The sequence below is a fragment of the Emys orbicularis genome, chromosome 9 (genome assembly GCF_028017835.1).
Source record: "Emys orbicularis isolate rEmyOrb1 chromosome 9, rEmyOrb1.hap1, whole genome shotgun sequence".
NCBI classification, from domain to species: Eukaryota; Metazoa; Chordata; order Testudines; family Emydidae; genus Emys; species Emys orbicularis.
Genome location: NC_088691.1, coordinates 62,612,909 through 62,638,270, shown reverse-complemented (window position 1 = coordinate 62,638,270; position 25,362 = coordinate 62,612,909). Strand labels below are relative to the sequence as shown.

The 25,362-nt window shown below is 44.6% G+C and overlaps 1 protein-coding gene across 1 annotated transcript in view; it reads right to left on the bottom strand.

Moving 5' to 3' along the window:
- Positions 1-7,311: 7,311 nt before the first annotated feature.
- Positions 7,312-25,362, bottom strand: part of ST6GAL1 (ST6 beta-galactoside alpha-2,6-sialyltransferase 1) — a 100,813-nt gene continuing 82,762 nt past the window's right edge. The window contains exons 8-10 of the mRNA XM_065410348.1: positions 21,639-21,740; positions 17,777-17,951; positions 7,312-7,553 (exon numbers count right to left, since the gene is read on the bottom strand). Coding sequence (XP_065266420.1) covers positions 7,312-7,553; positions 17,777-17,951; positions 21,639-21,740 — 519 coding nt within the window. The remainder of the gene's footprint in view (positions 7,554-17,776; positions 17,952-21,638; positions 21,741-25,362) is intronic.

Sequence of the window (25,362 nt, the reverse complement as noted above, 5' to 3'; positions counted from 1 at the left end):
AGTCCCAGAACCCCTACAATGGACCCCTGAGACTGAGGAAGCCTTCAATGACATTAAGGAGGCGCTTACGAGGACCCCTGCCTTGGGTCTTCCAGACTATCAGAAACCTTTTACTCTTTACTGTCATGAGAGGGAAGGAATAGCCCAAGGGGTCCTTACTCAAATGCATGGCACTGCCCAAAGGCCCGTTGCCTATTATAGTTCCCCTCTGGACCCAGTGGCAACTGGACTTCCTCCTTGCCTCAGGGCGGTGGCTGCAACTGATGCCCTAGTAGAAACTTCTGCTACTCTTGTCCTGGGATCCCCTTTGTGTGTTGCTGTTCCGCATGCAGTAACAGCCCTGCTTTTAAAAGGGAGTACCCAACACTTTTCTAACTCTAGGCTCACAAAATATGAAATGCTACTTATTAATGCTTCTAATGTAACTCTTACTCGTTGTTCTGTCCTTAACCCTGCCTCACTCCTTCCCATTGCGTCCGATGGGGAACCTCATGACTGCCTTATTGTAACAGCAGAGCTCTCCACCCCCGAATTGATTTAAAGGATACCCCACTCCATAATTCTGACCTATTGTTTTATGTTGATAGGTCTTGCCTTAGGAATTCTGTGGGTTTGCTTGTTGCTGGTTATGCTGTTTGCTCTCAACATAAGCCTGTTGAGGCCTATTCCCTTCTGGAAGCCCGCTCAGCCCAGGTCGCTGAGCTAGTCACCCTTACCCGAGCCTGTACTCTGGCAGCGGGAAAATCTGTTACCATTTATACAGATTCCCGCTATGCATTCGGGGTAGTCCATGATTATGGGCAGCTTACAGTGACTGTAATCTTTCCCTGGGCCCCGACAAGAAACCCAGATATAACCTCAGAAGCAAAAGGCCGTGAGCCCTCCAGCCAACGTCATTTCGTAATCCGCCTTTATAGTCAGCTAAGGCTTTGGCCTACTAATAGAGGGGAAACAAGGCCATAATAACACCTTTTCAAAAGTCCAGTAAAAAGCCTAGCGCCCACTGGCTCCCTGACTGACCCATGACAGTCAGCCATGACTGACCCATCCGCAAGAATAAAGAAGTCGGCCATGGTGCAAAAATGGCTTATGCCCTCCATTTGGTTCATGTGTGTAACCATGCTTCTGCTACTAATATTAAACTTTCATGACACCCTGATGTTTTTTTGGGCCTCTGGAACCAGCGCCACTCCCCCAGGGAGTCCTTCCCCTTTGACCACAAAATCATTTACCATTGAACTTTTGGACTTTGCCAGACCCCTTCAAAAAACCCCACTGTCCTCCCACCCCCGGTATGGTGCAAAACCCCTACCTTTCCGGGAAAAAAAAAAAGCTCGGTCCCTGGACATCGGTAAAACTGAATCCCATATAGGGTACCAGGGTAACACGTTTTTTGACTATTTGCAAACTATCGCGAATACCAGCCATCTGTCGGACTGCTGGATTTGTGCCCACGGTCCGAAACATGCAGGGCATGGGTGCCCTCTTTTTGGCATCCCTAACAATAATTCTTGGACTCTGGAAAAAAAAAACATACCTGGCTCAGACAACTGCTAAAGGCATACCCCCCACCTTTGCCTGGTATATAAAAACCACCCCAAAAGGAACATCTACTTTGTGTGTTAGGGTCAATCAAACATTGGGAACCACTCCAGTGGGAGCCACCCGAAATTGCCAATATATATTAAATTACAAAAAAAATAGAACCTTCAAGTTAATTGGTTCCCCATCCACCAAAACCTGGTGTAAAAACCTTAATTGTTATTCTTACTCAATCCAATTAAATGGCTCGACCTTACAGTTATTTGACAACGGGTGGATTCTTAGGCCAAATTCTTCCCTTTGTAGCACTAACACCTCCCTTCTATTGAATGACCCCCCAGCCTCCACCCTATGGGCCAATCTGGTGTGCAAAAATGCTCTAATAATGAATCTAATATCTGGAAGGGCACCTGTAAATCCAAAGGAGAAGGTGCCCTATACCCTGCCATCTACCAAAAGCGTGTGTACTGGCTTTGCGGAAAAAAGGCTTATAAAATCTTGCCCTTTAATTGGACTGGCACCTGCAGCCTAGGGTTGGTCGGCTCTGGTGGGTCTATTCACAAAACCCTCCTGGGACACTGAGTAAAAAACTACCGTAGCATCTCCAACAGCAAACACTTTTGGGGCATAGCCTTCTCGCAATATGGGGTCAGTGTGGCCTTTGATAAACTCAAAGCCCTATCAGAGGCTTTGGAAACCTTAGGCAACACAACTGCCAGTGCCCTCCGCTCCCTAAGCGGCGAATTAAGTCAAGTTCGTAAAGTGTCCCTTCAAAACCAAATGGCATTGGATTTTTTGCTAGCCGCAAAGGGGTGTGTGTGTGTGCACTAATTAAAAAAACATGCTGTGCATACATCAATAATGCCTCCCAAATTATAAAGTGGAATGCTGCAGCCATAAAGGAAGCAGTAAAAAAGGCTAAACAACCAGAATCCTGGAATGATCCCTGGTCTTGGCTTACTAATATATTTTCTTCATGGTCTCTTTGTTTAAAGCAAGTATTTTTGGGGATTATTGTTGCATTATTGTGTGTTGTTGCTACATATTTAGTGTGCAAATTGGGTTGTTGTTTTTGTAATTGCTTGCCTAGTTCATCAGTGAAAATACCTAGGCCTCCCACTAGGGAGCAGGTGGCATTAATAATTGTTAACAAAATGTATAATAAAAGTTGGAATAAAAAAGGGAAAAGGAAGAGAAAAAGATTAGTGGGCTCATGAATATAAAAGGTTAGGCCAAGGTGATGCCAAATAGGCATCAAAGGGGGGATTGTTGTAGAAAGATTTCTAGGCCTAAACTTTGGTTGGATCAAGTAGGCCTATATTTTGGCTTGGGCCTGAACATTAGTCAAGTTAACTGGAAGAAGGGGGTTTTTGGAGAAAAGGGGCTTTTTGAAGGTAGGGTGAAGAAAAAGTACAGAAGAGGAACTATCTATAATCACAAGGCTGGTGATTCATAACTGCCCACTGTTAGTTTTAGGGGAAGCATGTAACTGCAAAGGGCAAACTGAGAATAACAGGAAAGCTTGCTATGCTATATTCCCTTTTATGGATATTGTATTCCAAATATGGCAATAATGTTGATAAGAAAGTATGTATTACTAATTGTGGTTTTATCCTATATAAGCTCCCGTATTTCATCTGTCGGGGGGGGGGGGAGGGGAGGGGTTCGGCTGCCTTGGCTGACTCCCCCATGCATGCATGTTTGATTGATCAATAAAGGAGACTCAGGCTGTCTGATCCAAAATCAACCATGTGGTCAATTTTCCACAACAATGGCAAAATGATTGATTTTGTGGGATGAAGGCCAGTTTGCAGGAACTAAGGGCACTGTATGGATTGTCATAGACGAAGGCCCTAATTCTGCCTCCGTCATGCTGAGTACTACCTTGCTTACCAGACGGTCCCCTCCCAGGCTGCATTAGGAAGGTCCCATCCAGAACCCACTTGCTACCTCACTGGAGACATTCACCAGCAGCCACTTCCCCAAGAACCAAGACAGGTCCTATTCCTGTCAGGATGTTGCTTTCTCTCTAGAAGCCCACAACACATCTAGCTTCTATCATGTTCTCCCCCTTACTGGGGAAAAGTTTGCTTCTTATATCTGGCTTCCCCTTTCCCAGCAGGCCTTGCTTTTCATCTACAATTCCCATAAGAACTGGGAATCACATCTCCCAGAATTCCCTTGCTATGCTGGGCTGGCCTGGCTCCAGGCCTGAGTTTACAGGGACAGCACACCCTGTTTCAAATGGTTATATATGACAAATAAGGGTCTAATTCTGCCTCCTTCATTCGTGGAGGAGTATTTTAGCACACAGCTAGTCCCACCGACTTCAATGGGGCTGCTTGCAGAGTGACGTACCCTTAAACGTAAGTAACAAAGGCAGAATTGGGCTCTGAAATAGCATGTGTAGGCTAGATTGCATCTGGTCCCTACTAGATGTTCTACTGCCCCACAAGCAACACAGAGGATGGGATGGGAATCCCCAGGAACTGGCCTGTGGTTCTGCTCAAACCTGGGGAGAAGGAGGTGTAAGGAGCTTTCCCCATTTGTTTGGCCTGTATAAATACCAGACAGAATTTCAGTCTGTGCTCAGGGAGCTGCCTCCCTGCTCCCACTCAAAATCAGCAAGGAAGAAGGTGGGCTGGGGCTCTACCTTGCTCACCCAACATCCACAGAGCCAGCCAGACACATGTAAGAAGGTGAGCTGCATCTAGTAATGGAGTGTAGTTTTGTGGACACTACTTGTGCACCTCTCAGAGTTCCAGCAGACTTTCTAATAGACAGATAGGGATGTCAGCAAGAAAGATGGGAGTGGAATGGAGTTATCTGATCTGAAAGATTAATTCAACCAGATTCTGAAATAAGGACTTCAGCGGCCATGGAATTGGTAAACATTTGCCCATATTTATTTTTTAAAAAGCCACCATGTTACAGGTACTCCCTTCCATACAAGGTCCAGTATAAGAATGGAGTGCAAAGACAGTGTAATGATCAATGCAGACAGCACCTCCACCAACAGGTAGTGCTGTGTCTTTTACCTTAGTGGTGTTGTCTTGTTTTGATATTATGTTGTCATCTTGGCTGGAGTGGAGATGGCGCTAAGAGAAAATTGAGTCCTGTGTGTGCTGAAGTTTTTATGTAGTGTCCCAAAAAATCCTTGTTGACCTGGAGTTGTTGGCAAATATTGTGTAATAACCGTGATTCAAATTCCTTCTCCTGTTCATTGAAGATGCAACTTGGCAGGCTGAACTGTCACATTATTTGCAGCACCCCAATAAATCCTTTGATTTCTATAAGTGAGTAATACAGTAGAGTGGTGAGGGGATGTTTGCTATGTCTCTCCTGAATTATTCTTTCTCTCAAGCTTTTGCAAGCCCATAAATGGAAGGGAGGAAAAGGAGGGGAGAGAAATTAAACAACATTTAATATCCTCATGTTAGTTTAATTTAAGAATGATACAGATAGCACCTCTTTAAAAAAAAGACAAACTTTATTACAAATTGTACATCTTCTTTGGATCCTTCAGTATTATTTCAAACTATTTTAAAAGATCAGTGTTCAGAAATTTTTTTAAAATGATGAGTTTGGTACTTCCACTTAAAATTTAAAATACTGCTACATAATTAATGAAAATAGCTTGATGGTTTCATTCTGCACAACAATGGAAATTGTTAATGAGTTACAGATTGGAACTCACTACTACCCAGACACAGCCTTTGCAGAACCGTACAGAAATTAAAAAAAGCATTATTTAAATGTTGGACCAGATTCTGATCTCGTATACATTGGTGTAAATCCACTGTAGCCTCTCTAGATTTACACTGGTTTGCGGAGATCAGAATCTGAGCTAATGTCTTCACAAGGTTTTATTAAAAGCAATAGGAATTTTCATTTTACAAGCACCATGATGCGAATTTTCTCACTAGGACTTTATTCGGCTAAGCCCTGATCTCGCAACTGGATCTGCACAGATCCCTACTAAAGTCAACTGGTCTTCACATGGGATGAAAGCGTTCCTCTATAGATCCAGATCAATGGTGGCCAAGCTCTCCCATGAATCCAGTGGGACATACAAGTTTAACAGAAGGCAGAATTTAACCCAATGGGTTCTTCACAATGGGAACAAAGTCTGTTGCTGTGCAACTGTTTTCCTACCACAGTGATGCATATTTTGGACAGCAAAAGTAGCATCTACTTCTTACACCTAAAACCATTAAAACCCATATCACTCAAAACCAGATACATGACATTACCGACGGAAAGTTAAATAATATCAACTTTGTCATATATATAGGTAGGATCATGAAACAGCATATTAATTGTTGAGCATTTGTACTTCCTATCAGGTGTTCCAGCCATGGTTACACTGGCACAATGCCATGGACCTGAGTAGGGTTACACCAGTGTACACAACAGAAGAGTGTGACCCAGTGGCTTCAGCTTGGAAGCGAAGATCCTATGAAACTGAACCATGAGAAAAGGGATAGTGGATCTGGAATAGGTGAACAGAGGGAAAGGAGACAAACCGAGGTGACCCTCTGCCCAGACCAAAGAAAAACTATGATTGGGGGAAATCAAAAAGACTACTCCTTCCATGAACTCTGGGGACAAAAATCACATCAAGGGGGCAGGAAGGAGTCAAAAAGCTCTGCCCACCTCCCTTTTGCACTGGCTTGAAGAGCAGAGTGCAGCTCCCCCTTCCCAGCTGCTATTTCAAGAGATAGTGTAATGTGCTCATTCTCTGTGCACTTGGAAAGGGTGTATGTGTGTGAGAGAGAGAGACACTATCTGAATATCAGGAATAGCTAACAGAGGTCAACTTGGATAGCTGATGAAACCTAGAAGGGGAGATCTGGTCTGCGGCTGGCTAGTAGCCCCATGGCTTATTTAGTTGCCTGTGACTATGTAGCATTATTGTCCTAAATTACTAATGGGGAGACTTTCACAGGGCCCAAATGGCAACTAGGCACCAACCCCCATTACCAGTTGCAAACTGCCATTTATGCCTTTCAAAAGTCTTCCCCAAAATGATTTGGAATTAAAATATCCTGTTTCCCTAACAGGATGTTACATTGAACAAACTGGACTGAGTGGTCACCAGACATTTAAATTCAATTTAGCAATTCACTGAACATCATAATTTTTACATAGGTAAAAATTTCAAAATAAATCGACACTGAACAATTCCTCCTTGATTTGGCAGAATCACCATCACAATTCCAGACTATAAAGGACTGTTTCTCGAGGTCGTTAGGACTATAATTAAAGTAATAGATTTTAACATGTTGAATTACTGCCTATCTTAACAGGCAGCCTTCACAGTGGGTCCATAATGGTAGGCCTGTCTTTAAAGATTCCAGAACTATGGGATTATTTTTAGCCATTCTTTTATAAAATGGGCCAGATTTTCTGCTGGCATAATGCCACTGAGTTCAGTGGAGTGACACCAGCAATATGTTGGTTTACACTGCATAGAAAACAACTCAGGTGGCCAATTGCAGCTGAAGGTACTCAGCCCCTCAGACCCACTAATCTGACTGGAAGTTCACACAGTAGATACTGGATAATTGTGGTGGAGGATGTGTAATGCTTTCTGCTATGGTACAGATCGGAGAAGTTGCATCACAGGAATCCTAAGGGGTGTAAGGTGTGCATTATGGAAGAACTGTCAGGGCACATCAATGTTTAGGCCTAACAATCTCAACAGTATCCTTCTAAAAGTGCCTTGAAAATCAACAGAAGTATCTATGCACAGTAGAAGTTGAGTTGCTAACAGTGCATGTTTCTGAAACCGGGCAAAGTCACTTTCCCATGGGTGTAAATTAACTCATTTTGGCCTTGGTTAATGTGCTTCACCAAGTTTTTCTCAAACAGCAGTGGGTGGTAAGCACCCATGGTGCAGGCGCGGTCGTGGTATCTCTGGTAATAGTGGCAGATATCTGTCTGTCGTTTGGAAGGGAGGAATTCATAAACATCCACTTCATCACAGAGGGTCATCATGATCACAATGCCTGGCAGGGGGAGAGCAAGAACCAGTTAGTCAACCTGGGGGCAAACAGGTTACGAAACAAATCATCTTCTTGCTTAAATGTGAGGCAGGAGGTTTAAGCGAAATATCCCCTTCTGTCTCCAAAGATGGGAGGCGGTGGGGTTTCCCTGCAAGAAGTGTTCTTCATAATGTTCAGACCACATGGAGAGGGAGAAAAGGCTATGACTGGAGGAGGCTATTTTCTGAAGCTCCTTGAAGTCTGCACAATTGTTGAGCCACTCGCTCATTCACATACAAATTGGTTACACTTCCAAAATCACAGATGCTGTGACTGGCATCTGCATCCTGCTAGACACAGCACAATCTGCCCCATTAAAGCCTCATGAAGATACTGTGTGACAGCAATATGCCATGAGTTATAAGATCAGCATTAAAAAATGCTACTACTTCTTGATAGCTGTGTGAAAACTTGCTGAGTAGCCAAGCATGCACTATATCAGCGGTTCTCAAACTGTGGGTCGGGACCCCAAAGAGGGTCACAACCCTGTTTTAATAGGGTCAGTAGGGCTGGTTTAGACTTGCTGGGGCCCAGGGCTGAAGCCAAAGCCAGAGCGCAACCACCCATGGCTGAAGCCAAAGCCTGAGGGCTTCAGCTTTGGCCATCGGTGGCGGGGCTCAGGTTACAGGTCCCCCGCCCGGGGCAGCGAGGCTGGGGCTTTGGCCCCCTCACCTGGGGCAGTGGGACTGCGGCAGAGTCAGGCTTCGGTCCTCCCTCCTATTTAACTTGGCCAAACTTGCCAGTCTCAAGTCTAGGGTAGGGTTTTGTGTTGTGGGGGAGGAGTGCAACACCTCAGCTAATGAATGCACAGCCATTAAAATCACAAGTCTAGAGAGGGCTTGTTTTGCAGTTCAACACCGCTGCACAGTATGCTACTGTTCAAGCTCAAAGCAATTTCCCTAGATGGAGCAGTGTTGCCCTCATGTGTCTTACGTGAAGTATACAAGCAATTCTAGAATGCAATTAATAATGATAATCAGCCAGATTCCGTGGTACATTCTGTGCAAAGCAACTGTTAGAGAGGTAACAATTAATCCAGGTTTACAGGCTGCTTTACATTGCTAAAGCATTGCAAAGCACCCAGGGCATACCAGGGAATCTGGATCAATATTTATTTTCTAGCATCCCACTGAATTATGCTGAGTTTCAGATCTGAATAGATTTGTGACATCTGGAAGGACGACTAGGGAATCTACTAATGCTACACAACAAATTCTTTTTAATTTTGTGACTACTTTGTCAAATTGTATTCCCCGTTTAAAAAAAAAATTTTTTTTGATCAGAATTTACCATAAGTAACTATTTCCAGTTACATGGGGCCTTCCAAAGGTTCCCAGAGCACACTGAACAATTTAAGCTTCATATCATCACTGGGATATACAATGCAGTTGTAGCTGTGTTGGTCACAGGATATTAGAGAAACAAGGTGGGAGAGGTAAGTAGAGGTTACTTACTGCAACTGAAGGTTCTTTGAGATGTGTGGTCCCTATCTGTATTCCACACATGGGTACACATGCACGCCATGTGCCTGAGTCCAGAAATTCTTCAAAGCAGTCTCCATTGACCCGGCACATGCACAGTAACTCTCCTCATGCTCCCGACCGAGAGTATAAGAGGCAGTGTGGATCAACGCCATTCCAGTTCCTCTTCTTACTGCAATCCAACGAGATCCAAAGCAGAGAAGATGGAAGGCGGGTAGTGAAATACAGATAGGGACCACACATCTCAAAGAACTTCCAATTACAGCAAGTAATCCTCATTTCTTCTTCGAGTGCTGGTCCCTATGTGTATTCCATATCTGGGTGACTGTCTAACAGCATTCAGACCGGAAGATGATGTGAGGAAACTGGCAGCAGAGAGGTTTGTAGTACTGCCATTCCTACAGCTGCATTCACCATTGCTGCTTGAGTTAGAGAATAGTTTAATGTCAAAGTATGAACGCCCTGTAGATGTCCTGTAGTGGAACATCCAATAAGGATGTCGGGGAGGCAGCTTGTGTCCACGTGAAGTGAGCTGTGATATGCCCAGGATGGGGGAGCTTCGATGTTTTGTAGTGTTCTGAGATGCATCCCGAAACCCACTTAGAAATCTTCTGTAATGATATAGCTTGTCCCTGTGACCTTTCTGCCACAAGAACAAAGAATCTCTGAGATTTTCTAATGGGTTTGGTTCTCTGCAGGTAGAATGCCAGGACGAGCCTGATGTTAAGGGAGTGAGGTCTCTTTTCTCAGAAGAAGCGTGGGGTTTTGGGAAGAAGAGGAGGTTACTCACCCTGTGCAGTAACTGACGTTCTTTGAGATGAGTGTCCCTGTGGGTGCTCCACTCCAGGTCAAGGTGCGTCCCAGCGTCTTTGATCGGAGATTTCGACAGCAGTACCTCTACGGGCCATGCATGTGCTGTGCCTGCCTCACAAGCTGTCAGTGTTTGAATAGCATGTGCATGGCCTGGGCTCCTCAGTTCCTTCTCTACAATGGAGTGCGTTCCAGATTCCGAAGTAGAGGGGAGGAGGGCGGGTAATGGAGCACCCACAGGGACACTCATCTCGAAGAATGTCAGTTACTGCACCTGGTGAGTAACCTCCTCTTCTTGTTCGAGAGAGGTCCCTGTGGGTGCTCCACTCCAGGTAACTGAAAAGCAGCATCCCTTAGGATGGTTGGGACTTCGGATCAGGTAAGAAGGCTGTTGACAAGACAGCTCTACCCATCTTGATGTCGGATGCTGCAGTGTGAATGAGAGCACAGTGATTGGCGAAGGTAAGGTTTGATGCCCAGGTAGCTGCCTTGCATATGTCAGAAAGCGGGACATTACGGAGCAAGGCAGTGGAGGTGGAGACAGCTCTAGTGGAGCGTGTCCTAATTGATGTAGGAGGGTGTATTTGCCTCATTTGGTAACAAGAGACGTATGCAGTCAGAAATCCATTTGGAGAGTCTCTGTGTAGAAATAGCCTTTCCCTGTGATCGCTGAGTAGCAGAGACAAAAAGTTTGGGGTTTTTTCTAAATGGTTTTGTTCTATCCAGGTAAAAGGACAGTACCCTGCATACATCAAGAGTGTGCATTGCTGCTTCAAAAGCATTACTGTGAGGTTTTGGGGAAAACGTTGGTAGGTGTATAGGCTCACTGAGGTGAAAGGAAGAGTGTATCTTAGGTAGCAACTTTGGATGTGTGCAGAGTGTGACCTTATTGTGGAAGAACGTGGTATACGGAGAGTCCGCCATAAGCGCTCCCATTTCTCCTATTCATCTGGCAGATGTGATTGCTATCAGGAAGGTGGTCTTCATGGATAGGTGGAGAAGGCAGCAGGTAGCCACTGGCTCACAGGGTTTGTCCATCAGGGTTTTGAGGACTAGGTGTAGGTCCCAGGGTGTAGGGGGCGGTTTTACGTCTGGATATAACGTCTGGATACCATTCAGGAATTTTTTGGTGATTGGATGGGCAAAGACTGTAGCATTGTCAATCTTATGGTGAAATGCAGTGGACCTTGAGTGAGCTCGTGGAGAGACCAGATGTTTTAAGGTGTAGCAGGTAATCTAGTATCATTGGGAGTGAGGCGGAAACTGGAGAGGTCTGTTTGTCAGTGCAACAAGATGTGAACCGTTTCCATTTATGCAGGTAAGTAGTGCGCATGGTATGTGTTCTGCTGTGTAGTAAGACTGTGTGCACTTGGTCCGAACAGGTTAACTCCTCATTAGAGAACCATTGATTAGCCAGGCCCTCAGGTGGAGACACTGTACGTCAGGGTGAAATAGCTGTCCCTGGCGTTTTGATAGGAGGTTGCTGAGCGGGGGAAGGGGAATCGGTGGCTTGACTGACATCCGCGTGAGAAAGGGATACCACGGTTGTCTGGACCATGCTGGGGCTATTAGAATGATGTTGGATCTGTCTGTTCTTATCTTCTGTATAACTCTGTTCAAGAAAGGTATTGGTGGGAACACATACATGAGAGTTTCGTTCCATCGGAGCATGAAGGCGTCTCCTCAGGAGTGTTTCCCCGGGCCTGCTCTGGAGCAGAATGTTGGGCATTTTTTGTTTATTGCTGTGGCAAATAGATCCAGTTGGGGATAACCCCACTTCTGGAAAATGTTGTATAGAATGGTGTCATTGAGTTCCCATTCATGCTGTATGGGGAAGGATCGACTGAGCTCGTCTGCGGTGGTGTTCTGAGAACCTGGCAGGTATGAGGTGGAGATATGGATATTGTGTTGAAGGCACCAGTTCCATAGTTTTACCGCCTCTGTGCAGAGGGAGTGGGACCGGGCTCCCCCCTGTCTGTTGACATAAAACATGCACGCGATGTTGTCGGTCATGATCCGAATTCGGCGGTTTTGGATAATGGGAAGGAAATGGAGGCAGGCATTGCATTCGGCCCTGAGCTCTAGCAAATTTATGTGAAGCTTGGTTTCTGTAGAGGACCGGAGGCCCTGAGTGGTGAGGTGGCCCATGTGCGCTCCCCATCCTGTGAGGGATGCATCTTTAGTGATGGTCATTGAAGGGGGATCTTGTCGGAAGGGAACCCCAGTACAGAGGTTGATGGGAGAGGTCCACCACAGAAGTGACTTTGACTTTCGGGGGCATCATTAGTCCTTGACTTTCGGGGGCATAGTTAGTAATTTGTTTAGCCTGTGCGTATTCGGTTTGTATACCGTGGCTAGACAACCCTGAAGGCATCGCATGTACAGGTGAGCATTTGTGACCACAAATGTGCAAGTGGCCCTGTGTCCTAAGAGCTGCCGGGAATCTCGGACTGTAGTCTGTGGGCTGGCAAGTATCTGGGTAATAAGGGTGCCCATTGTGTGGAATCTGTCCTGGGGAAGAGAGGCAAGACCACTGGTGGAATCGATGTGGGCGCCGATGAAGTCGATTTGTTGGGTAGGTTGTAAGGTAGATTTGTTTTTGTTTATTTGCAGACTTAGGGTGCGGAAGCAGTGGAGGGTTGTAAAAGTTGTGCGGATTGCTTCCAAGTGAATGGGGGATTTGAGGAGACAATCGTCCAGGTAAGGAAAAATGAGGACCCTTTTTTTTCTGAGATGTGCTATTACAACTGCTAGCACCTTTGAGAAGACACGTGTTGCAGTGGAGAGGCCAAATGGAAGGACTCTGTATTGATAGTGTTGCACTCCCACGGCAAATCTGAGGAAATGTCGATGGGCAAGGTGGATAGTGAAATGGAAATATGCATCTTGGAGGTCGAGGGTTGAAAACTAATCTCCCTGCTCCAGCGTCGGAATTATCATTGGAAGAGTAACCATCCAGAATTTCTGTTTCTTGATGAACTTGTTTAAACGTCAAAGATCGAGGATAGGGTGCCATCTGCCATTTTTCTTTTCTATCAAGAAGTAGTTGGAGTAAAACCCTTTCCCTCTGTGTTGAGGCAGTACTTCCTCTATCGCTCCTAGTTGCTTGAGGTGTTGTACCTCCTGACAGAGTAAATGTTCGTGAGAGGTGTCCCTGAAGAGGGACAGGGCGGGAGGGTGTGTGGGAGGTAAGAGAGGAAGGGGATGGCATAACCCGATCTGATAATTTCCAGGATCCATATGTCCATAGTGATGGCTTCCCAATTGGCAAGGAACGGATGTAGACAGTATCCAAAGAAATGGATGGTTGGAGTTGGCTCTGGAGAGGGTGCGAGGCTTTCTATACCCTCGAGCAAGACTTCAAATTTGTTATTTGAGTTAGGAGGGTGGGTCGCCATTGTTTGCGGAGGGCAACGTTGTTGGGTTCTGGGTCTATGGCATTGTTGTTGCTGCGTATATTGTCTTAAAGGTTGATGTTGCACAAAGGTATGGTAGCATGGTTGTTGATATTGCTGATACCTATATTGTCTCTTTTTTTGTGACAGGTGTTTCGATGCCTAGAGATCGGAGTGTGGCGGATGAGTCCTTCATGAAATGGAGGACCTCACTGGTCGTAAAGGCGAAGAGCTTGTCCCCATCGATGGGGATATCTTCAACAGTGTTCTGTATCTCCTTGGGAAAGGAGGAATAAGCAAAGGAATAATCATAGTTTGAGGTTTGCAGGTGATGCAAGATATCAGGTTACTCATCACGTAGAATCTGTCTGCAGGCAGGAAAGCTGTCATAGAGATTGAATCCAGCCATGCTCCTATAAAATGTACTGTCCTGGTGGGTGACAAAAAGAACTTATCTTCGTTTATGCAAACACCTACAGTGGCAAGAAGGCACAAAGGAAACTCTGTTGCTGATATAACTTCTTGCCAATATTGGCCTACCAAAAACCAATCATCCAGGTATGGAAATACCATATATCCCTGATGTCTCATGTGGGCTGCTACCATGGTGAAAACTTTTGTGAACACATTTGGAGCTGCTGCGAGCCCACAGAGAAGGACACAGAACTGGTAGCGCTCTTGGTCAACCATGAAATGCAGAAATCTCCTGTGTGATGGGTGAATGTCCATGTGGAACCATGCTTCCTTTATGCTGAGAGCCGCAAACCACACTCACTCCTGAAAAGAGGTTTATAGATGCCAGTGTAATCATCCTGAATTTCAGCTTTTGGATAAAGATGTTGCATTGCCAAAGGTCCATGATGAGGTCCATGTCTTTTCTGAGGGTTAGAAAATATGGGGAGTAGAACCCTCTCTCTTGGTACTCCCTTGGGACCTCTCTATCACCCCCTGGTGTAACAAGGATTGATGAGAGGGGTCCCTGAAGGGGGGTCAGGCACGTGTTTTGTGAGGAGGGAAAGAAAACTCTATGGAGTATCCTATGTGCAAGTGTTGACATGCACATCAAAAATGGCATTTGGCCTGTGGTTGAGAATACATGGAGGGTGCAGCAGTGAAGGGAGCTGAGAAATGAGACCTCTGAATCCTTTGTCACTTATGAGAAAGATTCAGGTGGATGCTGGTAGTATGGGGTATGCAAAGGGGATAGTCGTGGTCAAAAGGGCTATTCCTGGCATTTCCTCCTGGGGGCTGGTGTGTAAATCACAGGGTGGTTCTCAAGTCCTTTAGAGAGCGTAGAGACTCATCTGTCTTTTCATTAAAAAGGCTGGACTTGTCAAAGATCTTGGATAGCATTTTGGACCTCTCTAGGGAAGCCTGATGACTGGAGCTACGAGTCCCTTTTGCATGACCAGTCCTGGGGCCAAAGATCTGGATGCTGTATCTGTGGCATCTACCACAGCCTAGAGAGCCACCTTTGCTACCAGCCTCCCCTCATCCAGAAAGGACTGGAACTGGGCTCATTCTTCCATGGGGAGTTTGTCTTTACATTCTGTAGGCCTGGTGTAGGTGTTAAAATTGTACTTTTGCTAATAAAGCTTGGTAATCAACTATACAAAACTGGAGGACTGCAGAGGAGAAAACCTTCCTACCCAGGAGGTCCACTCTCTTTGAGCCTTTATGGGCCAAAGTAGATTTTTGGTAGCGTGGCTGAGCTCTCTCTGTAGTCACCTGTACCACCAACAAGTTACGGGCAGGATGAGAAAACAAGAAGTCAGCATCCTTGGCCAGCACAAAATAACATCTTCTTTTTGGCATAGGGGCACAAGATGCTGTGTGTGCTAAACCTCTCTGGCAGGTTCTAAAATGGCCTGATTAGTTTGGAAGGGCCACCCTGGTCAGTCTCTGTGGTTGTAAAATGTCCAGCAGTTGATTCTGAGGGTCCTGGACCTCCTCTAGAGGAATTTGTAGATCATTAGCAACCCTGTGCAACAACTCCTGGTATTGCTGGTGGTCATCCAGTGGAGAGGGCAATGAAGGAGTGACAGTGGTGTCTGGAGAGGATGATGAGGCCCCCATCGGAACTGGTTCTGGTTCTTCCTCCTCATACACATATGGAACCAGCTGATGAGAGGAGGAGGAGTGGTATGACTCCTGGGAGGGGTCCGGGCACCTGCAATAAGGAAAGATCCATTGCTCACGGTGGCCCCCTGGGGAATCAATATTAGGTGTCCCTTGGAGGGTCATAACCTGACAGATAATAGTGTCTCGGCTGTCTGTTAGGGCTCCTGTGCCTTCGCAGAGATACTGGTGCAGCTATCTCCTCCAACTCCTCTGATTCCATAAGTACCGGGGCACTCCTGTGCGATGGATAGAGATGGGACTTCTCTTGAGACAATGGTAACAATTCCCCCTCCAGGATAAGGATGTCTCTCAGGAGGGCAGGGCCCAAAAGGAGTGGAGACTGCAGGTAGGGGAAGAAGACATCCTCTGATGTTACAAAGGTCTCCACACAGCCCGGGGTCTGAGCAGTTCCCATAGAAACTCCTGAAGGGCCCAGTTCATCTGATGCAGCCAGTCTTTGGATAGATGAGATGGTACCTATGATGAATACTGTCAGAACCAGCAGCTCCTTCTTTTTCCTTGCTTCTTGAAACCCGGGACCCTGGGCACAGTCCAGGGACCGAGGACGATTTCCCCTGACTGGAGAGGGGGAGTATTCTATTCTATACTAACTAGAGTTCCTAAGCTAAGATATAAACTATTTACAAATACATTTTACAGGCTGTGCAATAGCAGAGGACATGATTCTGACTCAGACCATGGGGCAGTAAGAAGAAACTGGAGAGGTGTTGAGCCGCACTGCCTCTTATACCCTCAGTCAGGCGCATGAGGAGTGTTACTGTGTATGTGTGGGTCAACGGACACTGCTTTGAAGAAACTCCAGACTCAGGCACTTGGCATGCATGCGTACCCCTGGCGTGGCCTTAGCAGGTCAGATCACAGCCAGAATGGTTATGAGGGTCACTGCGCATAGGGCTTGGCCAGCAGGGCCATAGCGGGTATGTTGGTCCCTAGGTCTATTCCACACATGGGAAGAATATCTTTTATTGAACCAACTTCAATTGGTGAAAGAGACAAGTTTTCAAGCTACACAGAGCTCTTCTGTAGAGATCACCTGAAGAAGAGCTCTGTGTAAGCTCAAAAGCTTGTGTGTGTCTCTCTCTCTCTCTCTCTCTCTCTCTCTCTCATCACTGGGAGACAGATTATACTCATTTTACAAATGGGGAAACTGAGGCATAAAAAGGTCAAGAAACTGAGCTGTGTAGGAGTCCTGCCTTCTCAATCCTTTGCTCTAATCAATAATCATTTGCATTGTGTTTTCCTTCTAAAATCAGCTGTTTCCCCCATTACACATTAGTGCTGAACATGAGCCAGCAATGATTTAATAGCTTGGAAGGCAGAAATATGAGTTTGTAGAAAGAAGCAAGAAGTCTGATTGGCAGAAATATAATCAGCTAACCTAACTTTGTTAAGGTCTAGTTCTGCACAACCATGGGGGGGAGGGGGGAGGGAATATCTTACAGTGTGAGTGCCCTCTTGCAAGCAGTAGGATGGTAACCAAAGCAGAACAATTTTGTCACCTACAAAGCAAACAAGACAACAACTCCACTGTAAGTGATTTTCTTATAAATCGCTCCTTAGCGGTCGGTTCCTTTTCATTTTGTTGCTGATTAAATAAGGTTGTGAAAAGGAGAAAACCTGGCCACAATAGAATTTCTGTCTGGGAGGGAAATGGGCCTCTTCACTAATGTTTTGAGATCAGCACAAGGTGATGAAACAAAAGGGCTTTAGAATGAGGGATAAGGCTGGCTGAGGGGGAATTATTTACCATTTTTACAGTTATTACTGAGTTCTGACAACTTTTTCCCCTTATCAGATCTTTCTTTTTGAACTGTGCTTATCCCATAATAGGTAATGGCTCATCAATTTGAAAATAAAACTATTTGTTGACTGCAATAGTGAGCTGATAAATTTATTCGCTTGTTAAAATAAAAAAGCAATGAAAAGGAATAGCAGTGAAAGCCCTGAAAGACATCACTGTGCTTCATATCAGACCAGATATGAGTTGCTCTTTTCCTATTGGCTAGAAATGCTGGTCACCAGTAAAAGGTGATTGCACCTTTTATTGACAATTTACATTGTTGCACCTAGCGTTCCAGCCTGAATCTGTGTTTAATCTGAGTATAGCTATTTCTGGAGTCAGTGCTACACAGAACAGTTTGAGAGCTGCTGCTGAGAAATGCTGTTTTCTAACATAATTAAGCTGCTGTTTTGAGATGGGAAACGTTGCATTTTACAGAAGTTGAACATTGTTAGGAATCTCCAAAGGGCTGCTTTGAATCTGATAAACAGAAAGCACGACCATTATCAGCTCTTCAATAAACCTAAGAGCCCCATTCAAAACTAATAAAGCCAAATATTTACTGGGCAGGTACATTACCAAGCATTCCAGAAGAAGGTGGATTGGGCTGAATTTCCTCCAGCGAGTTCTCCTGCAGAATATCCCAGAGCTGCCACTGCATTTTTGGGTTCAGGATATAAAAGGGCTGTTCCGGATGTCTAGTACGATACACCTTGTAGTTTGCAAAGAAACTGTAATCTGGTTTTCTGTACCACTAAAACAGAATTAACAAGTCAGATCCTTTCCCCCTCCCCTCAAGGACAAGATCTCTCACAAAACACCTAAGGAATCTATTATTGTTCTGCACTGCTGTGGGATGCAGTAACTTATCTTTCATGTAACAGGTTGCCCTTCGAAATTCCACCTGCATTCTATTTCAGAGGGCAAGGTGCTGATGGAAGAGCTATCATGCAAGAGACAGGTGAGCCCATGGCACCCACAACAGAACACAAAAGTCTACAACAATATCCACTATGTAACTTTAAAGATGCTGTGAAAGAAATTTCTTTACAAGTGGAATATAATTTGACATGCATATCACACCAGGCTGTATTGCAATTCATAAAGCAATGCAGAGAAATGGCATATCCTCCCCCCCCGCCCCGCCTTCTTGCAGTCTCTATTATAAGACACCCTCATACTGAAGACTCACGGGGAATCATCTCATCTTTTAGTAGACTGTTATGGAGTTCTAATCCTTCTAAGTTTCTCATCTCTAATGCATTAAGATCTTCCACATGTCAGTGGTGGGTGTGTCAGTGATCCAGTTCACAAAAGTGTCTTACCAACTACTCCATTTTTATTTGCATTTAGGGTCTGATCCAAAATTCACTGAAGTCAGTGGAAAGAACTCCAAGGACTTCAATGGACTTTTGGATCACGTCTTTAATGTCTTCCTGATATTTAAATTGGGAGATTCAGGGAGAAGATTTTGCTACATGAAAGCGAGCAGCCCACTAGCAATAAAATCTGTAAAAGTTCCAATTTCTTCTCCTTTCCATTCCCCAACATTTTAGGAGATACTACCCTGTATCGTCTCTCCTTCTAGAATACCCAGCTGGCAGGACTGTTCATGTGGCCTAGAAAGACATTGAAAGGACAATCTTACGTGCAGTGAGTCATTTTTATACCATTCTTAATTGTTATATTAATCTCAGAGAACAAAAGGTCATATTCCAAGGCTGGTACACAAGCATCTTTGTCACAACATTGCATTAGAAGATGATAATGTACAGTATGTGCAGTGAACTGTAATTGTGTGTATTTGTGAGCTTTCAAATTTATAAGCTTTCCTCTCACTACCTTCAGTAAAAATACTGAAGGAGGGCTTATGTTTCATTAAACTCTCGGACCATCTAGAAGAGAGGTTTTACTAGGCAATAAGTACCAGCCTAGCTCAGTAGAGGCTCTTAAGCATGCTAAATATATACCCTTGCTTTGTTGGGGGCGTAGGACTAGACAAAGGCTTGGACATTCAGATGACATTTTATAAGCAATGTCTCTGATCTAGGAAGTCAGGGTGTGACCTAAAGACTAAGGAGAGACAGCAGAGCTGAGGACTGTAGCAGACGTGCACTCCAAAGGATCAGCAACCCTTTAGAGATATAACTCTGTGTGTGTTACAAATAGCACCATGGGTTACTGAAGCTGCACGAATTTTAAAAATTGAATTAACTTTTCACTGTTTGAGGTTTGTTTCCCTTCTACATTGCTCTCAGCTTTAACAATAAACTAGTTTATAAACACTTGTTTATAGCTAATTTCCAAATGACTTCACTTAGATTCTGATGCAGTAGCACAATGCTGCGAAGTGGGGTTTTGGAACACTGCAGGGACTTCTTGTCTAGTCGTATCTGTACCCATTCAAAGTGAAGAATGCATGGGAGTGTTTTTATAATCCTTGGCTTTCTAAAAGTTAAAAACGATTGTGAATGGGAACCAATCTGGTAGGTTACCTCTGAGCACACTTCCCGCATCGGGCTCCGCACATGAGATAGGTGAGCAAATGCCTATCTCCTCCTGGTTTGTGGATTGCTCTGGGGCTTAGGTTGGGGATAGGTGTCCAGACACCTAGAGTCAGATGGCAGTGGGCATGCTTGGAGGTAGAAACTTATTCTGGAGGGAACTTTTAGGCTGAAAACGTAGGTGTCAAGTTTAGGTGCCTACAGGATTTGGCAGGAGTTTTGCGAATGGTAGTGGAGCCTAAAAATGGGATTTACGATCAGGACCTAAGTGACGTGTTCCAGGTGACACAGAAAGTCTGTGGCAGAGCAAGGAATTGAACCTGGGCCTCCTAGGCTAGCACTGGTGCAATGTGCCTCTCTTTCTGGAAGATAACTTTCAATCACACAGTCCAGGGTTTTAGGTCCTGCTCCTGTAGAGGGGGGACAGTTGTTTCAGAGTTACATGTCTTCTGTCTGCTAATTACACTGGACTGGCTTTTGAAGCTGTTGCTGTTTATCATTTTGCATGCTTTGCTTGCTGAGATTGTTTGATGTAGTATAATCCTTAGCTTTGTTATTGCGCCGCTTGAGTGATTGTCCTGTGTTTTCTGGCCCTGGAATATTATGCTGAAGCTCCATAAATTAGCATATTGACAGAATATTTACTTATTATTGAAACTGTCAAGGTAAGTTATTGTTTTGTACAATGATATAACTATTGACTTCAACTGAGATACCCCAGTACAAATCAGGAATGAGGAGACATGACAGAAAAGGGAGAACAATGAGGCCAAATCAAAGGATGCTGCAGTATCTCAGATATTGAAATTCTTCTTCAGTGCAAATGCTGAGAGGTATTTTTAATTATTTTAAAAATGGAACAAACTCTCCTATTTCCGACTATACAGACTGCACAATCAATAAACACGTCGCAAAAAGAGAAGAACATCCCTTGATTTTATTTTCTTATAATTTAAAGGGAGGAGATGGTTCAAAGCTTCTGACTTCTGATTGGATGAGGGGGGCACCACAGGATGCCGTTCTGCAATAAAGTTCTGAATATACTGCCAGCATGGGTGATCTACCCAATTACTAAGAGAGGGAGTTATGATGACTACTAATGGAGCTATTGTGCAGCTACTCTGCAGTCACTACACAAGTAACTCCAGTTTATGAATCCAATACCTACAGAAATCCAGCTGACATGAGTAAAGGAATTTGCTGCCCTTTTAATAGAGCTTTCTTATCAATTATAAGCCATGAAAATATACCTTATGACAGACTGGTGCTTTCAAAACCAAAATGGCCACTGTGGTCAGACTGTCCAGCCTAACTTTTGGATTCTTGAGACAATGGAGACTATCACTCTACAGCAAGTTTGAGAATGTTATATACAGTAGTGGTCACCCTGATGTGAGATCAGCCAATGGGAAACTTACTGTGGCAATAAAAGATAGACAACTCAGGGCCCTTCACCCTTGTCTGGAAAAGACACACATTTCCTATCAGTAGGGCTATGGTTTTGTCATGGAAATGTTTTGTCATGGAAAGGGGGCAAGCCAGGGATCTCGGAGGCAGGGGCGGAGAGGAGAGAAATGGACAGCGAGCCCACTCTGCACTCTCCATGCACCTGCTGCTCCTGACCTGTGGGGCTGGGCCCGGCTCCCCACTCTGGGCATTGCAACCTAGCACACAGGATTGCAGCATCACATGGGGGCATTTCATGAACTTTACTCAAATTCACAGTTTCCCTGACTGCTGTGACAAAAATCACAGGAGCTGATCGCATACAGGGATGGAAAAAGGCACTTGCGAACACATACATTGCTACATCCAGCACGCCAGAGGAATAAACAACAACTTTAAAAGGAATGACCCTCAACATGCAGGCATGTATGGCAAGAAATGAGGTCACAGCTACCCTGTAAATCTCATTTACTACACTGTTCTTCACTTACCTCATTAATTTCGGCATGATAAGGTGCTGGATCCCAGACAATTAAGATTCCAGTATTGTACAATGTATCTGTAAGGAACTTCTGCTCTTCGACAGTTACAAGCTTGAATGAGAAAAGGAAAGATGATTTCTAACACAGCAGAATATGTATCAATCTGTGGAAGGTCAGGCAGTAAAGTATTACTAAGCATGACTATCCCCATCGACTACTAAGGACAAGGTGGTAGGATTGGTTGAAGTTCAGAAAGTGCTCCATTATCCTTGGATTATACATGCTATAGAAAAGTATTTCCTCGTGTGAGCTAGCAACCATGCCCTGGCCTTTTAATTCTGCTGCTACTCCTGCCTCCAGCAGGTCAGGATGTAGTGGAGTGTCAAAGGAGCAGTGGTTGCATACCTATGCATATCAAATCTCCCTTTCTACCTGACTTTACTCAGAAAGGAGAGGATATGGGCAACACATAGCGGCTTGGAATGCATGTGGACTTCAGCCACTATAATTACAGTCACTCAAATTAGTCGGGAGAAGAGTAGTAGTGGTAACTGAGACATCTAATTCTACATGCATTTCTCCAACTCTGTTGCAATTATAGACACAGTGCCAAAAAGGAAAAACATATGGATAGGGTAACAGGCTGCTCAGATCACATTTCACTAAAAAAAAAAAAAGGCATACATGGGCCAAGTTTTAACAATCCACACTTCACAGTCACGCTAAATACAAACCCACAGAGTTACACTCAGAATAATGTTCCAAGTGTCAATTTCCCCAAACAGCCACTGGTGCTAAGTTACAGTGACAAAAATCAGCCAGGGGCAGCTTTATCCTTTTAGTGATCCAACAACTGCCACAGGGCAGGTGAGAGTTGAACTTGGGGAAGTCCACTTTGGAGCTCTGTTTACAGGAGAAACAGAGTTGAATGAGGGGCTTGTCCTTTTATTCATAAGCACAATTCAAACAGACGCTGCTTGTTAACATCTGGTTAGGAAGAGGGCAGTCAGAAAACCCTGACTATGCCAGACAGCCCCTCAGAAATCCAAGCCAAACGGGAGCTATTTTAGAATGAGTTGATTCATCTTTTTAAATATGCTATTTCCCCCCCCAGCCATTGCTAGCATCCCATCGCTATTCTGGCTGTCCCCATTACCAGTACATCACAACCATGTCTGCCTGGCCATTCCAGATGCTTATTATTCTATAACTGAAAAAGAGTTTGCTGGTGTATGTTCTTAATTTAAAAAGAGAGAGAGAAAATTAGGTTTGAGGCCCAGAGTCCTGCCATGTGTACTGCATAGCTTCCTCAGCCTATACCATTTAATACATTTTAGTCACTTTTAAAAATGTGGCTGTCAAGTTTGAAAGTGCAGCTTGGTGCACACAATCCTTTGCAGGTGCAAATGACAGGATTTAAGTTTTTAACTCCCAGGGTTGTGGGAGCTAAAAGCATTTGGAGAGGACGGGATTGCAGGGAGAGGGCGAGGAAGAGTGGCAGAGAGTAGCAGTGACCGTGGTGTCAGAGTGCGGTGAAGGCAGGAAGGGGAGGAGGGACACAGCAGAACCGAGGGAGAGGGGATTCTTGCCAGATATTTTACAAAACAAAATGGATCCTTTTTAGCACCATCCTGGGCAGAAGAGAAGGTGGGCCGAGAAGAGCATTTCAGGAAAGATTCCAAGTGTCGGTAGGCGTAGGTAGGAGGTGCAAGACTCATGGTCCTTGACGCAGGGTCATGAAGTGTCTAAGGGTCTAAGCCGATGGAAGAGAGTTCTCCCATTGGCTTAATAACTCCACCTCCCTGAAAGGCAGTGACTATGTCAGCGGGAAAAGCTCTCCCACCAACATAGCGCTGTCTACACCGGCGCATAAGTCGATATAACTACGTTGGTCAGGGGTGTGGATTATTCACACCCCTGAGACATGTAGTTATACCAAAGTAATTTTGGAGTGTAGACCCGGGCTCAGAGAGGGGAAGCAGAGTTGTTCAGAAAGGAAGGGGCGAGAATGAAAGAGTATGAATCCTGCAGTCACAGGCCTCTCTCTAGACTCATCCAGCAGCATGAACGCACAGAGATGTAGCAAATGTGAGAGGACCTTTTCAAGATCAGAACTGTAGGGTTGTTGCCATCTTTCCTGCTCCCATTTTTAAGCAGGGCAGGTACCAAGAACAACTGGATGCAAAGACATAGGCACCAAACGTCTTCTGCAGTTGTCACTGCCCCCTACTTCTGCAACCAATCTGATTAACTTCCTGCAACTCCATTCACACCCTGCTATTGTTTGCTCTGCATGACGTTAATTTGTTGACTATCAGTTCTAGGTTCCACATTTAATCAACGGAGCTAACTGATCTCACCACTTATTGCCTTTAGTGCCTATCTGTTCTGCTTAATCAATTGATTCTTTCCACTCAACCAACTGTCATTTAATTGCTACCACACTTACTTGTCTTGCCCAGCTGTTTTGCTCCTAATTAACTGCCGAGGCATTGATTATTGCCTATTTGTTCTGTTCTTATTTAGCTGATTTCATTGTTTCCTGATTGCCTTGCTAATTCACCATATAACTTGCTAGTACATTTATCATCTATGTAATCTCTTTTGGATTAATTAACTCATTTGATTATAGCCTTTTAGACCACATTTGCTGACGTGTACCCGAAGAATGGTATCCCTTTACCTACCCCAGCCTCCTACCTCGTACTTTGTTGTGTCATTGTCTTCCTCTCTACTTCTCCATCATCCATCTTCCCTTCCATTTAACACTTATTATCCCAGAACACATGGATCCACACGGGGAGTTGTATTGGAATAACTACAGCTGCATAATTATATAGTCGCAGAAGCAGGACAAATGTTTTCACTGGCACCGTTTGCATATCATAGCTAGGCTGGCACTGGATATGTGGCCCCAGGAGATAGCTTCCAAAGTGGAGAACATACTATTGACCCAGTAACACAATTACACACAGACGCGTAAGGACATAAATTGCCGAACATGTCTGTTATGGGAAGATCAGTTTACAAAGGGACAAAGTCCAATTCTTAATTTATGTTGTATCCACTAGTCAGGAAGCAGAGACCACTGGGACGCAGCAGGCAGCAAGATAACACAAATCATGGGAGAGGAGAATTCTGATGAGGAAGATAGATAAGATTTATGAGCAACAAAAATTCATGTAAAGGAAGAGGAACAAACATGGATTAGAGAATTTGGTTGCAAATTCCAAGGCAGTACAGGGGATTTACCCATGAATTTTAATAGAATACATGTAGCTAAACCCTCTGTACTTCTTTGAAAAAAGTCAACCCTTATTCCAAAGCAGCAACCTGGAAGACTCAGGGCTAGTCTACACTGGCAATGCTAAAACTGAGAGCTGTTAAGGCCCTCCTTAACTTGTTATTGGACAAACTCTCTAGATATCCATGAGTCTTTTTAATAAGGGGGAATCAAGATGACATAGTTGTAATGGAAACAAGAGCCTTGTTTAGTTGCTTATTAATATCCTCTAATCTCAACTTGAGAGCTGTGAGAGAGCTCTCTCAGCGCTCTAAAAAACCCACCTCCATGAGGGGTGTGGCTCACAGCACTGAGAGCATAGCTCCCAGTGCTGGTACACTGTCTACACTGGCGCTTTACAGCGCTGAAACTTGCTGCGCTCAGGGGTGTTTTTTCACACCCCTGAGCGAGAAAGTTGCAGCACTGTAAATTGCCAGTGTAGACAAGCCC